Genomic DNA, 13,799 nt, shown 5'->3' with positions numbered 1-13,799 from the left:
GCACACACATCTGTGTAACTGTCATTGTACCGTAACCAACGTCAGCTTTGCTTTATCTCATCTCATCCCATCTACTCGCACATCCAAAACGTCGTCTTTTACGTCGCGGACTTAAAAACAAACAAAAAACAGACGCAAAAACCAACAACTAATGAATCACTCAATTCTCATTGGCTACCCGCCAATGTGGCAGGTAGATTGACAGTTTTACCAAAGTTTTGCCAATTGCAAAATTCACCCGCATTTAGCGGTGGTCGGGTGTTAATTTCAGGCCCTGGCCACACATGTGTATCAGTACATTTGAAGTCACAGAGAGAAATGTTTTATGGTCTGTCCAGTGTGTTTCTCTGTCTTTATATAGGCCTATTAAAGCATGTGCAAGTGTTCACCATCTATACACACTATCAGAGGCAGGGTACACTAGTGCAGGGTTTTGCCGCCTCCGTCATATTTCCTGCCGCCTCCGGCTCTCGTCTAAACTCGGACAGACAGTCGCATGCTCAGATAGGCCTACACTTTTTCCACGGTGACGGTTCTGTTGCGGGTTCCCGGCCTGTGTCCATTCTCAAACCGTATGCCGATAGTGCTAGGCGGATAATCATAATCCGTGGGTCGGGTGGGCCAAGTCATAAAAACATAACATTCCAATAAATCGAGGGTGGATGACGGATAAATCATTATAATGTGTTGAGTTTAATAAAGACACAGAACTCTCATCACGGTAAAACACAATGAACGTGCGTCACTCTTTTACTTTCGTTGACCTCTGACCCCCCCCTAGAGGCACCAAGGTCCACCCACAAAAATACTGTGGGAAACACAGGAGGCTGTATGATGGTCTACGAAAGATACTCATTTAATTATCTTACTATTAAAATACATGATCAGGATTTTACCACCTCCGCCTCACATTGAGCCAGGAAAACCCCTGCTAGTGTGTCAGTAAAGCAGAAGTGCAGGATTGAGACACACATCTGTTCATGAGTCTGTGTGTTTGAGCTCAGATGAGTCTGTAAAAGAGTCCAGGAGAGCCACTTACAAGAAACGTCAAATCTTTTTCGACAGAACTTGATCCAGTAATACTAACACTTTCTCTTCTATTCTATTCTATTGTATTATTATAAAAAAAAAATGTAAATTAAAATGTACTGCGTTAGATTAAACTGGGAAGGGTCACAGCACTTGCATATTGTTGTCCTACTGTTAGTTTCACTGCTTCTATTGTTCTCATTTGTAAGTCACTTTGGATAAAAGCGTCTGCTAAATGAATAAATGTAAATGTGAATGATTGAACAGAGTGACGATGATGATGAAGATGATGAGGAAGATGATGATGAAGATGATGAAGATGTTCAGGTTTTCAGCTGCTGGTGGATGTCAGTGATGATGATGATGATGATGATGATGATGATGTTGTGTGATCTTGAGAACATGATGAAGGGTTTGATGAGAATCTCTCCTCAGTTTTGACATCAGAATCAAACTTTACAGGCTCGTCTGGATCACAGGACACTAGAAATCACAAATATATTGAGTTTATGGGATATTGTTCTCCCACATATGAAGCTCTTGTAACTGCACTTATTTCTGTGGTTGGTATCAGTAATAGTGGGTGGAATAGACAAGAAATGTATCGTTATCTACCATCTTGCTAATAACGTTTCTTTAGTCATCTTGCAGCTTGAACCCCTGCAGCACCCTTACAAAGCACTTTCCCAATTGTGGGTTATTTGTAAATCTAACAACAAGAATAAAATGTGATGAAGAAATAAAGTTCAATAATGATCAAGCACTCACAGTCTGGCTTTAGTCTCTCCATACTGCTCGATCTAACAAGTGTCTGTCCTCTTTCCTCTGGTGATTCACTGGTTTGTGTCTCATTTCTGTCCTCCATTTTTCTCTCAGTCTTCTTGTTTTCTGCTGATCTGTGATTTCTGCTGATTTTCTTTCTCCTCTTCATTTGAATCTGTTCAATCACACAGACAGAGTTTCATTAAAGCGATATAACATCATATCACGAGACATCAGATCAACTCCTGATCAACATCTGCATGAGCTCAGTGTTATTACAGCATCTCAGATTAACTCTACAATATTCAGAATAATCAATGATGATGACAAATGACAAATATAGAAATGTGAGTTTATCAGGAGTCCTGATTGGATTCAAAACTGATTATCATCATAATATAAATAGTGGCTGAACTGATGCTACAGATTCAATCATGTTTTTGTTTTAAAATGTTATATTTGTCAGTTATTAACGCCTATCACGTACACAAGGCAGATAAATTCAGTTGTCAATTAAATGTTTAGTGCTTAATCCTGTTCTGTACACACACAGTTCAGTGACAAATGCATCTACAAACTGCACATCAGGGGTGAGCAAATAAGTTTGACATCGGGACAAAAAACACCCGCATCCTTCCAGTTGAGTGAGCTTTCAATGTTGTTACGGAAAGGGGCGAAGCTGATTTGTTGGTTCTTTTCACATGACCTGCGGTGCGTTTGCAGCATTCTGAAGAGTTGAGATTTTTTTTATCTCGCTGCGGCTGGAAAAAAACCAGTGCGTCGCTTCAATTATGAGCGCGCGCCTACATTTGAACGAACTTGAGCGCGCAAAAGATGCGATATGTGAACGGGCTGTTGGCAAGACCTTTTTTAGACCTGACTAAATGAAATTTAAGACCACAGATGAAAATCTGTAGCCTGACTACGTCAGACTTCGTACTTCCGCTCAATTTCATTTCGCTTCTGTACTCAGTCTGAGACAGCGTCATAGCTTTCCGTTTTCCTCCGGCCTGAAAACAGCCGGGCCAATCAACGAACAGAGGGCGGGCTGAGAGCCGTGACGTAGACGCTGATTGTACTGTGGATGTGTAGATTTACTTCACATAATCTGCAAAAGTCATTCACAGCCATGTTTACTCCGGTATTTCGCTCGATGGTTTTGTTTTCGCATCATACGTGTGTTTACAGTGGAAGTTAGATGCGGCTGAGCATGCGCATAACACACGCCATAACCAAACGTTATGTGATTGGCTTACGGGTAACCAATGATTTTAAACTTCAGACAAGCGCCCCCCCCCCCCCCGCGAGAGAGAAAACACTTCTCTATTATGCCATTCCAGACTCTGTATACGAAGCAAAGCGAAGTAGCAGAGTTTGGTATTACCAGGCTAGAAAATCTGGCCGTTTTTAAGACATTTTAAGGCCTTAAATTTAAAGTTCCGAATTTTAGACTTTTTAAGACCCCGCGGGAACCCTGTCTATGTGCGGTGCAAGTATGAGCCTTTAGGTTTGGGATACATCAAGTCAGGACAGGTGAACTCAAGCTATAGAGGCTCAGAGTCTATTAAGGTATTATGATGCCATTGCCATGTAGAATCGCATGCGCAGGGTAAGATTTGTGAAAGTGCACATAAGATTGCAAACGTAAATAAAATTTGCGTGTGCAAGAGAAGATTTGTAAATGTGTAAATTTGTAAAAATATTTGTAAAGAATTGTAAAACGTTGAATCGCCTTTCAAGTGTAAGAAAAAAAATATTTGCAGAATTTTACTGTTATTCGCAAGTTTAATACATGCATTGTGAAACTGCAGCTTCATGCTTACACAAAATAAATAGTATCTGTATTCTGCTGAATCCATTTTTCCGCACTTACACTTTTGGCACGTTTTTTGCGTTCAATTCAGAGGGATTTCAGGATATATGCTTTCATTACCTAGGAAATCAAAATATACTGTCCATACATCATCAACCTTATTTCCAGACTCATGGTCCATTCAGAAGGCACAGAAATGACATGCAACATAGCCTACATTAAAAAGAGAAAGATAAACATATACAAAGAGATAAAAACAGAAGAAACTACAATACGACATTTCTATAAAAGACACTTATACCAGTGTTTCCATATGATGATTGGTATCGTATGGCAGTAAACCCAGGATTTACTAGCAGCGTAACAATGCTGTTCTGGGAGTCGCTCAGGCGACATAGCCTTAAAAAAATCGATTTTCGCCATATTTTTTTTTTTATTAAAATGTCACATAAATCAGGCCAGGAATGATTTATTAACAAATCCCTCTTAAAATATCTTCAGAATACTGCTAAGTGTAAAACTGGAAAGTTTGGCTAGGCTGAGATGTTTGTATTGGAGAATGACAAAAAACTCATTTGGAGAAAACGGCAGTTAAAGAGTTAAAAGCTCTAAATGAGATTTCGTTGTTAGCTTTAAATCCCCCTTTGGACATTCACGATTGGTTACTGATAGAAAGGAAATGGCCATATTTGGGTTATAGCGTTGTGCAGGAGACTCAGAGCTTTACAGCGACACCGGTCCTGTCAGACTTCAGTGAACAGACGGAGCTCGGCGTGTCGCGTGGGAATGATAACTTCTTGGTAAATTCGGGGGAAACTGCCGCAAGTAAACAAAATGTAATAAAATAAACATCTTAATGTATATTTTCAACGTTTTCTTTATAGCAGCTTGAAAGAACACATATTGAAGGAGTAAACTAGCCCAAAATCTCAAAACTGAACACTGCATGAAAAATCTATGTTTTTGCCTGGCGTGTCTCGCTTTAATAAGCAGTGCACCATTAGGCTGACTATATGAGTTAATTTCCTCGAATGAGCTTTCCTTCACAGAGGACAAAATACATTGATCTGTATGAGAGCAGGAGGCTGAGACACAGATCTGAAGGCAGCGTCAGAGAAGTGCAAAACCCGAAAAGCGTTACGACAAAAACAGTCAATAACTTCACTGTCACACACTATAGTGTCATCAAATTCAGTTTACACACCACTGCTGTCCTGATGGTTATACTACAACACTTCCGCGATATAAAAACACAATCCCCCAAAAAAAGAATAAAAATAAAAAGAATACCTTATTAGGATATAGAGCTGACGTTGACTGTCCCAATAGATTATCCAGATCGTAACTCTGAAGAACCAAGATTATAGGCACCTTGATTCAAGTAGATATGAAGTGGATCTTCTGAATGACAGCTCGTCATACAACCGAGAGGCGTATAATGTGAAAAGAGCAAGTGTTTCCAGTTCTCCTCCTCCAACAGTTTTCTGCCGCGTCTTTTTCTTCTAGGAAAGCCACAGTTGCAGCACAATAGACATCTGATAGAGCCGCTGTTGTAAATGGATAAAGTACGGTAGATTCTCCTTTTTCCTGTAGCCTATATTCAGTAAATGAAAAGTTATAGTTTAGAATTGATTTTACACATTCAGACACCAGAGAAGATGAAGCTGATGATGATGATGAATGATATATAACAGTGTTTGATCTTAAACATCAGAAATACTCAGTTTGGTTTGTCACTATTAATGCTGTTTTGTCGACTATCAGCGCCTTTTATGTTTGTTTTTGGTTCAGTATATTGTATTAGATCATGTTTGGCATATTTAGTCTTTTTTATCTTGCCATTTCTCTCTCTCTCTCTTCCGTATGTGTCTGTGGTTTGTGATATATGTGTTATAACCTATATTCTCAAATGCATTCATTTCTCATGAAAAAACTCCACTTCAGTTTCACTAAAATATAGAAAGACAAATGTCCATATTTAAATAAATGAATACAATCTTTTCTCACAGAACGAAAGAGAAAGTGTTAGTCACCTTGTGCAGAGCAGAGGAAGCGTCCCGAGAGAAACACTGATCAGAGAGTTTAATGTTCTCGGTGCTCTTCTCCTCGCTCATACACACTCCTCCTCTGGCTTAAAGTGAACAACACGTCATCACTAATGGTGAGGAATCAATGTAAATGTTGACTTCCTTCTTCTCTCCCTGATAATTAAGACATTTCGGGGATGAACTCATTCTAATATATACTTTGGAGTTGAATCTGGGTCGAGGCAGACTAAATTTCTTTTAAAACTGTTGAAATAATTGAAAAACTTTAGTCCAGCGATTAGTGTCAGGATGGCAGAGCTGCAAATATGGCTCTTTTATTAATAAGATAATTACAGTGCAGATGATAATGCATCATCCAGAGGAGCTCAACTGATCCTTATGACAGATTTGTAGATCTCTATCAAACACTGATATAAACTGATCATATAAAGTACAGGTTGGTTGGTAAAGTTTCCGTGTCAGGTGAATGTAAACTCTTTGAAATGTTAACAACTGAAACTTGTTTATTGTTCATGACTCAAAAATATGCATTACATCAGTTTTTAAAAGAATCTTTAAAAAACACCTTTTTGAAGCTTTATTTGCTTTCTATATTTCTATAGAGTTTTGCACTGATTCAGCACAATGGATTTATAAATGTCTAATAAACTCAAAGGAGAAGGCGTCCATCTTCAGGATCCACTGAATCCCCTTTGAGCTTCTGTGTTGAAAGAGAGATAAAGGAGACAAAACAGGAGAAATTATTATAGTATAGGCTAGTATATAATACAGTTATGGTATTTATGATTCTCCATTTAGCCGATATGATTTCTTTCATAAAACAGCTTGCTGCTTTTAAGCCATTTTTTTATAATCTCACTTATAAACTTCCATCTCCCTTTACCATCAATCCAAAAACCAGCTGAGCTGAAACATAATATAGACATTTTTTCACCGTTATTCCGGAATGTAAAAACAAACTCTCCTCCTTTCAGTTAACATGTCTAACACTAATCTATTCTATCTAACTATTCTATTCTTCACATACAACATAAATGAACATGAACCTAAACTTTGTAAAATGTTAAAAACATTTTCATACTCAATACCTAGATATTTGGGTTTATTATTATTTTTAATTATTATCTAACCCACTTTTCATAGAATTTCTCAGTACTTAAACCATGTTAGAAATACACCATTCAAAATCCAATAATTTAGACTTCCTTTAAAGTCAGTTTTGTTGTGAATGTCCGTTAAAACTCTTCAGTCGTCTCATTAGCCTTGTCACTACACGACATTGTTTTAATATATATATCCTCCTCAGACCCGGTGTCCACATACGTGGACATCACATTTTTGGATGTGTGCAGCATAATACTTAATTCTGTGTAACTGGAACATGTTTTTCACAAACGTGGGTCTGAATTCACAGAAAACAATCAATTTACCTCAACAAGGCGACATAATTAACAACACATGTCTCATTAATGGAGGAGGAAAAACAAGTTATTTGTGACATGCAAGATTTATTGTATGCAAATGCAATGTATTAAATACAAAAGAAAAGGCACGAGAGTCTGCTGTTTTTGTCAATTTTAAATTTTAATTTAAAATGTTTGCGATTATAATATAAGTAGGCTAAATGGTTAAATATTCAACCTTGCTTGAGCAACTTAATATATAAATCTATATAGAAGTAGCACAATAATAGTTAAATTGTGTTTAAACATCTATTAAAGAGTGTGTACAAAGAGAATCGCAATGCTGACAAAACTTTTTTTTAAATAAAAGTTTCTGATGACTTCTGGATTTGAGATAAAAATTGTAAGTATGTGTTTGTGGTCCAGCCGTGGATCAGTTACGCACTGCAAACGCAGCATATGTGAAAGCACTATACACACTAAAAAAAAATGGTTCTTCAGCGGTTCTTCAGGGGTTCTTTGCGGTGGTTAAGGTGCTACAGTATATAGCACCACTACCATTTAAAGAACCTGTTAAGCCCAGTTTGGTTCTTCAGCGGTTCTTTAGCGGTTCTTTGGGGTGGTTAAGGTGCTATATGGCACCTCTTATGGTTCTACATAGCACCATTTGACAAAGGTAGGTGCTATATGGCACTTAAAGTGGTTCCCCTATGATTACAAGCCAATGAACCACTTTTAGTGCTATTTAGCACCATTTTTGTTTAGAGTGTAGCGTGTGCTGAGCGCGAGTAGCCTATGTGTGAAACGGGTGTAATATCACGCACACACTCTGCAACACACACCACATACACTGCAAACGTATGTAAAACAAGTCAAACAACAGTTGTCACATTTGTGTGGTGGAGAAAGCAGCTCAAGAAAAGCCTGATTCCCCACTGCACATCAAACCTGGAGATTTATGAAGTTATATGAAAATCTGACAGTTCTTGATCAAATTAAAAAGAGTTGTCAGCATTGCGATTCTATTACACAGTACAGGCGTGCACTCTCTTTCACAGATGTATTCACGTTTAAATGTACATGTATCTTTCTATTCAGGACATTCACTTGGTTGTTGTGGCCATAAATAAAACTTCATTTCTACAAAGAGCAACTTGGGAGTCGTGACAGGTATATGCTGCGCAGCTGAGGAACAGAAGTAGACTAACTAAAGACTCTACGCCCAAAAGACAACAGCAGAAACAGCTCGTGTTAAAATTAAATTAAATAAAAGTCACAGAACAAAAAACACAGAACACTCGTGTGTCATGAGGAATTAGCAGTGGCTTCTTGACGGGACGCCGTCACCTTACTTCAGGGAAGTATTGTATTGTAAGTATTCAGGTAATTCAGGGAATTATCTCAAGATAATGTAGTTTTTATTTTTAACAACTGCATGTTGTTTAAGTTGTCCATGGTGAAGTCAGATTAAGTAGATTGTATTCGTATTAAGAAGTTCCACGACACAAGCAAGTGGCAAAACATTTAAACATGTAGCCTAGGCTAGCCTACTTACTACATTTTCATGTCAATCTGTGTTCGTTTTGACCACGACCGATCTAACCCGTTAACCTGGGTACAGGAAATAATATTTTTTTTTACAAACGATAGTTACCATCACCCTTTAGAGGTCCAACCCGTGCATCATTATCATAGTAGATCTAATGCTCTGTGAGTCAGAAAAATCAAGGTTACTTTCAGATCACACGTTACACATAACAGTTCAACGAGTCGGTGTTTCCAGAAATCATAGTTCAATAACAAACAACGATAAACAGCATCGAGGTGAGTGTTTAGGAGGACAGATCTCGAGCTGTGGTTACAAGAAGAGTTTCCCACATAACAATAGCAAGCACAGTTTGGCACTGCATTTCCATGGCCCATGGTCACAAGCCTGATCTATATATATAAATGAAATAAATTAATATTGATTTAATTTTTACAACAAAAATGAAGCATCACTGAACTTTCTTAAGCTGGACTGAGACGCTATTGTCTTCTGGAAACAAACTTTGTTGCATTATTTCCCTGTTATCTCTGTAAAGCTGCTTTGATAACACTCTGTGTTTTAAAAAACACTATAGAAATAAAGGACTTGACTTTGGGAATCACATCATTAAATCCAGATCTGGGCCACTACAGGGCCGTCACTCTTTAGGGTTTGTGGGCCGAGGGAAAAGAGGTTTTGTGGAGCTGGGCCAGACACACGTGGGTTGTTGTTTGCATGACATGTGGACTCAATAAATCCCCATCTTGAGCAAAATAAGCAAGCTGACATTCAGTGCACGTGTCTTTTATTTAGAATATATACAAATGTCATTTACATCCTTATTTTGTCAAAAGATTTAAAGCATCGTTTTTAAGAGTCCGTATGAGCGAATGAGCTCTATCCTCCTGGGACCCAGGAATAGACTTTGGTCCACTGTAGTGGACATTATATTTTAGTGAATTTCTCTGACATCATACATGTCACATGTCACACCTGGGTGTCTATAAAGAGCACATTCAGGACTTTTCAGAGACACCAAATGTTAAAAGGTTTCACCATAAAAACAACTTCTCCTTGGTCTTTAAAAATGTCTGACATTAATTTAGTGATCAAATGTAGGAAATATGATAATATATTGTCATTATAATTTAAATCGGACTATTTTCAAATTGTATTTCATAAACCAACATCTCAGGAAAACGTTATGGGCTTTCAAATAAAAAAATGACTTTCTGTTCCAGAACAGGGCATTGATTTCATACATGTAGAGCACTTTAGGACTTACATCATGTTTATCAGGCATTCTGGGAGACAGAACAAGTGAATATGGAAATATACATCAATTATACATCAATATTCCTATGAAATATTAGATATTATTAAAAAAAATTGCTAATTATTACTCCAATTATTACACTTCTTTTTTCATTAAATGTCGCTCCAAGAACACATTAATGTGCACATTAGATACAGTGATACATTGCATTGAATGGGAATATAAATTTATGGCCATTTTATCCACAAATTGCATAAAGTAAAATGTATCAATTCATTCTGTTATATCTTTCATAACATAGTTGAGAATCATCTTTATAAAAATTTTGGTTGAAAAAAAATCCTGAAACCCCCAAAAAGTGGTGATTGGAAAAAAAAACTCATTGTTTTTGCCTATACATATAATTTCATGTCATTTTATTTTTTAAACAATTTAGTCCTGGTGTCCACTACAGAGAAAAGAGCATAACATATGAATAAAATATTTTTTTTCAAAAATGTTTTTTTTACCATTTGTTTCTTATGCTCTAAAAACAATGTGGTGACATGAAGAAAAAACTAAATTCCAAAAACTTTTTTTTTCTGGGTCTCAGGAGGTCCCGCTCCAAACTGAACCGGGTCATGTGACACATCACGTTTTCTACAGAACCCCTAACTTTAAACACCTCAAAGGGCATGCATTATAAATATCGGCTTCTGAATATCACAATTGTTTTTAAATTTAATGAACTCAAATTGACATTGATTAACAAAAACATAAATACACATCTCAACAAAAAACATGTTACAGACAGTGATGATCACACATAGTTGACAGTATTTACATCTAGACCCTAGACAAGGGTTTTTAACCCATAATGGACTTCACAATTCTAATTTACATAAATACTCTCAAACATACTAATCCAGAGAGTAATTCAAATCAACATAATAAATGACAATAAGTCAATCATCACTCAATTAAGTTAAGCCATAAATGGGATCGTGCCTTTGGGGTAGTTGCTCCATAACTTTGGAATAGCTTACCATCACATGTTAGGGACGCTGATTCTGTACATGTTTTTAAAGTACAACTTAAGACACACTTGTTTGAAATGGCCTATTCATCTATTTGATGATAATAATTATTACTGTTTATATTTATTTATTTTTTAATCAGTTTGTTTGAATATTGTTGTATTGTTTTATTGAGATGGTGTAAAGCACATTGGTCAATGTTACGTTCCACGCGTGTTTTGTTTTCATTTGATCTGTGCACGTTAGTGTACTTCACACGTTTTGGCTGTTGTGCTCATTATCTTTTCTCTGTCTCTAGCCACTCTCTCTGCTCGCAGGTTGCTGTGATTGGCCGAGTCGGACGTCAGTCATCATTAAGGCGGCGCTTGGGAGCCAATCGGAGGCCGTCCAGTTGGTTCAAAAGGATGGCGTGTTCATTCATGCTTTCTCTCTCGATCGCGAACTGAGCTCTTTGTAGCGGAATGAGTTTTCTTTAGTGGACTGAGCTCTTTGTAGCGGAATGAGTTTTCTGTAGCGAACTGAGCTCTTTGTAGCGCAATGAGTTTTCTGTAGTGAATCGAGTTTTTGTCCCTGCCCGCGAATTGAGTTGTGTGCTATGTGCTTTGTTCTTTGTGATGTGTTGTCTACCTTTTCGTTTGCTATGAGACCTTGGTTAACAGCTGATATAGTGGGAAGAGAACGCAGGTCAGTATATCGCGATATACACTGCACACGTAGCAGATGATTGTCTAGACACACTAGGTAAGAAGTGAGCGCCACTTAATGTATCTTTTGTTTTGTTAGATAGTTCAGTTAAGGTGCCGGATGCACTGAAGATTTCGGTTTATTTTCTACATTTTGCTTTGGTTAGATTAGGTCTAGATTAAGGATTGTTTTGCTATATTTTGTTCTTTCCTTTGGCGCCGCTTTTGTTCTTTTCCCATTTATTATTTGTTTGTTTGTTTATATTAACACATTGTACATAGTACACATTATTATTGTCATTTTACTGGATCTAGTGGCTTCGGCTTTTTTGTGAATAAACGTCCAGTATTTTTCTCTTTCCAAGATTGTCTGTCATGTTCTTCCACCTCATTTCATATCCAGCAGTACGTTAATATGTAAATGTTACGGTACATTCCCTAGACTCTAAAAGTTCGTAACATTAAATGGGGGCTCGTCCGGGATAATATTTATAATTTTTTTTTTTTTTTTGAGATATTAATTACTGCTGGTGTGGATGGTGGAATGCATGTTCAGTGTTTTCTTTGTAGAGTATTAGTGTTCGCGAGGCAGTGATTAGTGGATGGGCTGGTTGATTATATGGTTAGTGATTCTGACAGGAGTAAGTATGGCTGATTTTGACTTAGATACCTTTGTTAGTGCACCTACGGTGGAGCAACTTGATAGGTGTAGGAAAGACGATTTGCTGTGTATCGCTGCTCATTTCCAGATCGCTGTTTCGAGGCAGCGGCTCAAAAAAGAGATTAAGTTTACTGTATCCCAAAGGTTGGTGGATTTAGGTGTTCTAGAGCTGCCTATAGTAGTCGGGGAAGGTTCCTTTGGTACTGACGGTCGCCCTGGTGAGGAGGAGCGGGGTGGAATGGCTGAGGTGGAGGGTTCCGAGACCAAGGCCGTTCTGCCGCCCTTTGAGCCTTTTACTCCGGGCTCGGTTGGGTCTGGAGGAGGTGATGCGCGGCTTAAAGTCCGCTTAGCGCGACTCCAAATGGAGACCCGCAAACGGGCAGAGGACCGTCGGGCTGAGATGGAATTCCGACTTAAAGTCCGTAGACTCGAAATTGAGGCGGAGACGCAGGTGAAGCTGCGTGAACTTGAGTTGAGTGCAGGCAAGGTGACACCTGTTCCAGTTACGCAACCCTTACAGCCCGCTGATGCTGGCTTGGGGGGGACCACCTTTGAGGTCAGTAGACATATTTCTCTTGTGCCGCAGTTTCGAGAAACAGAGGTTGATTCATATTTTAATGTATTTGAGCGAATTGCGTCTACACTTCAGTGGCCTAAAGAGGTCTGGTCGTTGCTGTTACAGTGCAAGTTAACTGGCAAAGCTCAAGATGTTTGCGCTACATTGTCTTTAGAGGATAGCGTGAATTATGAAGCAGTCAAAGCTGCAATCTTGCGCGCTTATGAGCTGGTACCCGAAGCTTACAGGCAACGTTTTAGAAGCCATAAGAAAAATTCCAGTCAGACATTCGTTGAATTTGCGAGGGAGAAAGGCATTTTATTTGATAAGTGGTGCACATCGAGTAAGGTAAATGATTTTAAAGACATGCGAGAATGAATTATTTTAGAGGAATTTAAGAATTGTTTATCTGAGCGTGTTGTCCTTTACTTAAATGAGCAAAAAGTGACGTCTTTATCTCAAGCTTCTGTCCTTGCAGATGAATTTACACTGACGCATAAAAATGTGTTTACCCCTTCACGTTCTGAGAAAGCTGTGCCTTTTCAAGTGAATTTGAGTAGTTTGTCACGACCGAAACCAGTTACTATTAAGTCGAAAGAGGATCGAGAATGTTTTTATTGTCACAAACCTGGTCATTTAATTGCTGATTGTGTTGTGTTGAAACGAAAACAGTCAAATTCTGTACCTAAGAGCACTGGTTTTGTTAAACTGGTTGGTCCTGTTAAAATGGAGCGTAGTGATAAGCCTGATCCTAGTTATGCACCTTTTCTGCTGGAAGGGTTAATTTCCGTTACGGGAAATTTTGAGGAGCAGATATGCGTAAAAATGCTGCGGGATACTGGGGCAATGCAGTCTTTTATTAGTGCAGATGCACTGTCGTTTTCTGATCAAACCTATTGCGGCAGTAATGTGCTAGTACAGGGCATCGAGATGGGTCTTGTCCAAGTTCCGTTGCACCGGATTCATTTAGAGTCAGAATTATGTACAGGTTTCGTGAAGGTGGCCGTTCGTGAGAGTTTGCCTG

At 38.3% G+C, this 13,799-nt stretch overlaps 2 protein-coding genes across 9 annotated transcripts in view; both read right to left on the bottom strand.

Annotated features, from left to right (window-relative positions):
* LOC309476979 (actinia tenebrosa protease inhibitors-like) overlaps positions 1 to 13,799 on the bottom strand; it is a 166,578-nt gene that overhangs the window by 68,930 nt on the left and 83,849 nt on the right. The gene's annotated exons all lie outside the window — the stretch shown is intronic.
* LOC309477003 (uncharacterized protein) lies at positions 1,138 to 8,812 on the bottom strand. 4 transcript variants are annotated; one of them, XR_014198457.1, is made up of 4 exons: positions 5,638 to 7,564; positions 4,895 to 5,198; positions 1,798 to 1,966; positions 1,138 to 1,512 (listed from the first exon to the last, which is right to left on the bottom strand). XR_014198457.1 is itself a non-coding variant. In XM_082140160.1 (4 exons), the coding sequence occupies exons 2-4, from the start codon at positions 5,716 to 5,718 to the stop codon at positions 1,361 to 1,363; spliced, it is 402 nt and encodes a 133-aa protein (XP_081996286.1). In that variant the 5' UTR covers positions 5,719 to 6,352; positions 8,716 to 8,812; the 3' UTR covers positions 1,138 to 1,360. The 4 variants fall into 4 exon arrangements, 2 of the variants coding, with proteins under 2 accessions (XP_081996286.1, XP_081996285.1); XM_082140160.1 differs by lacking the exon at positions 4,895 to 5,198 and adding an exon at positions 8,716 to 8,812 and having other exon boundaries at positions 5,638 to 6,352; XR_014198456.1 differs by having other exon boundaries at positions 4,895 to 8,696.

This window comes from Leuciscus leuciscus (genome assembly GCF_965113295.1).
Source record: "Leuciscus leuciscus genome assembly, chromosome: 16".
Classification (NCBI taxonomy): Eukaryota; Metazoa; Chordata; class Actinopteri; order Cypriniformes; family Leuciscidae; genus Leuciscus; species Leuciscus leuciscus.
Note: the sequence above shows the minus strand (reverse complement) of the source record. Positions and strands in the feature narration are given on the sequence as shown.

Excerpts from the sequence above, each read along its gene's own strand:
- LOC309477003 (XM_082140160.1), bottom strand. The coding sequence starts at position 5,718 with ATGAGCGAGGAGAAGAGCACCGAGAACATTAAACTCTCTGATCAGTGT. Across the intron at positions 1,967-5,637 it reads CTTCCTCTGCTCTGCACAAG|ATTCAAATGAAGAGGAGAAA; the intron begins GTGACTAACACT and ends GTGATTGAACAG. Across the intron at positions 1,513-1,797 it reads GGAGAGACTAAAGCCAGACT|TGTCCTGTGATCCAGACGAG; the intron begins GTGAGTGCTTGA and ends TGTGATTTCTAG.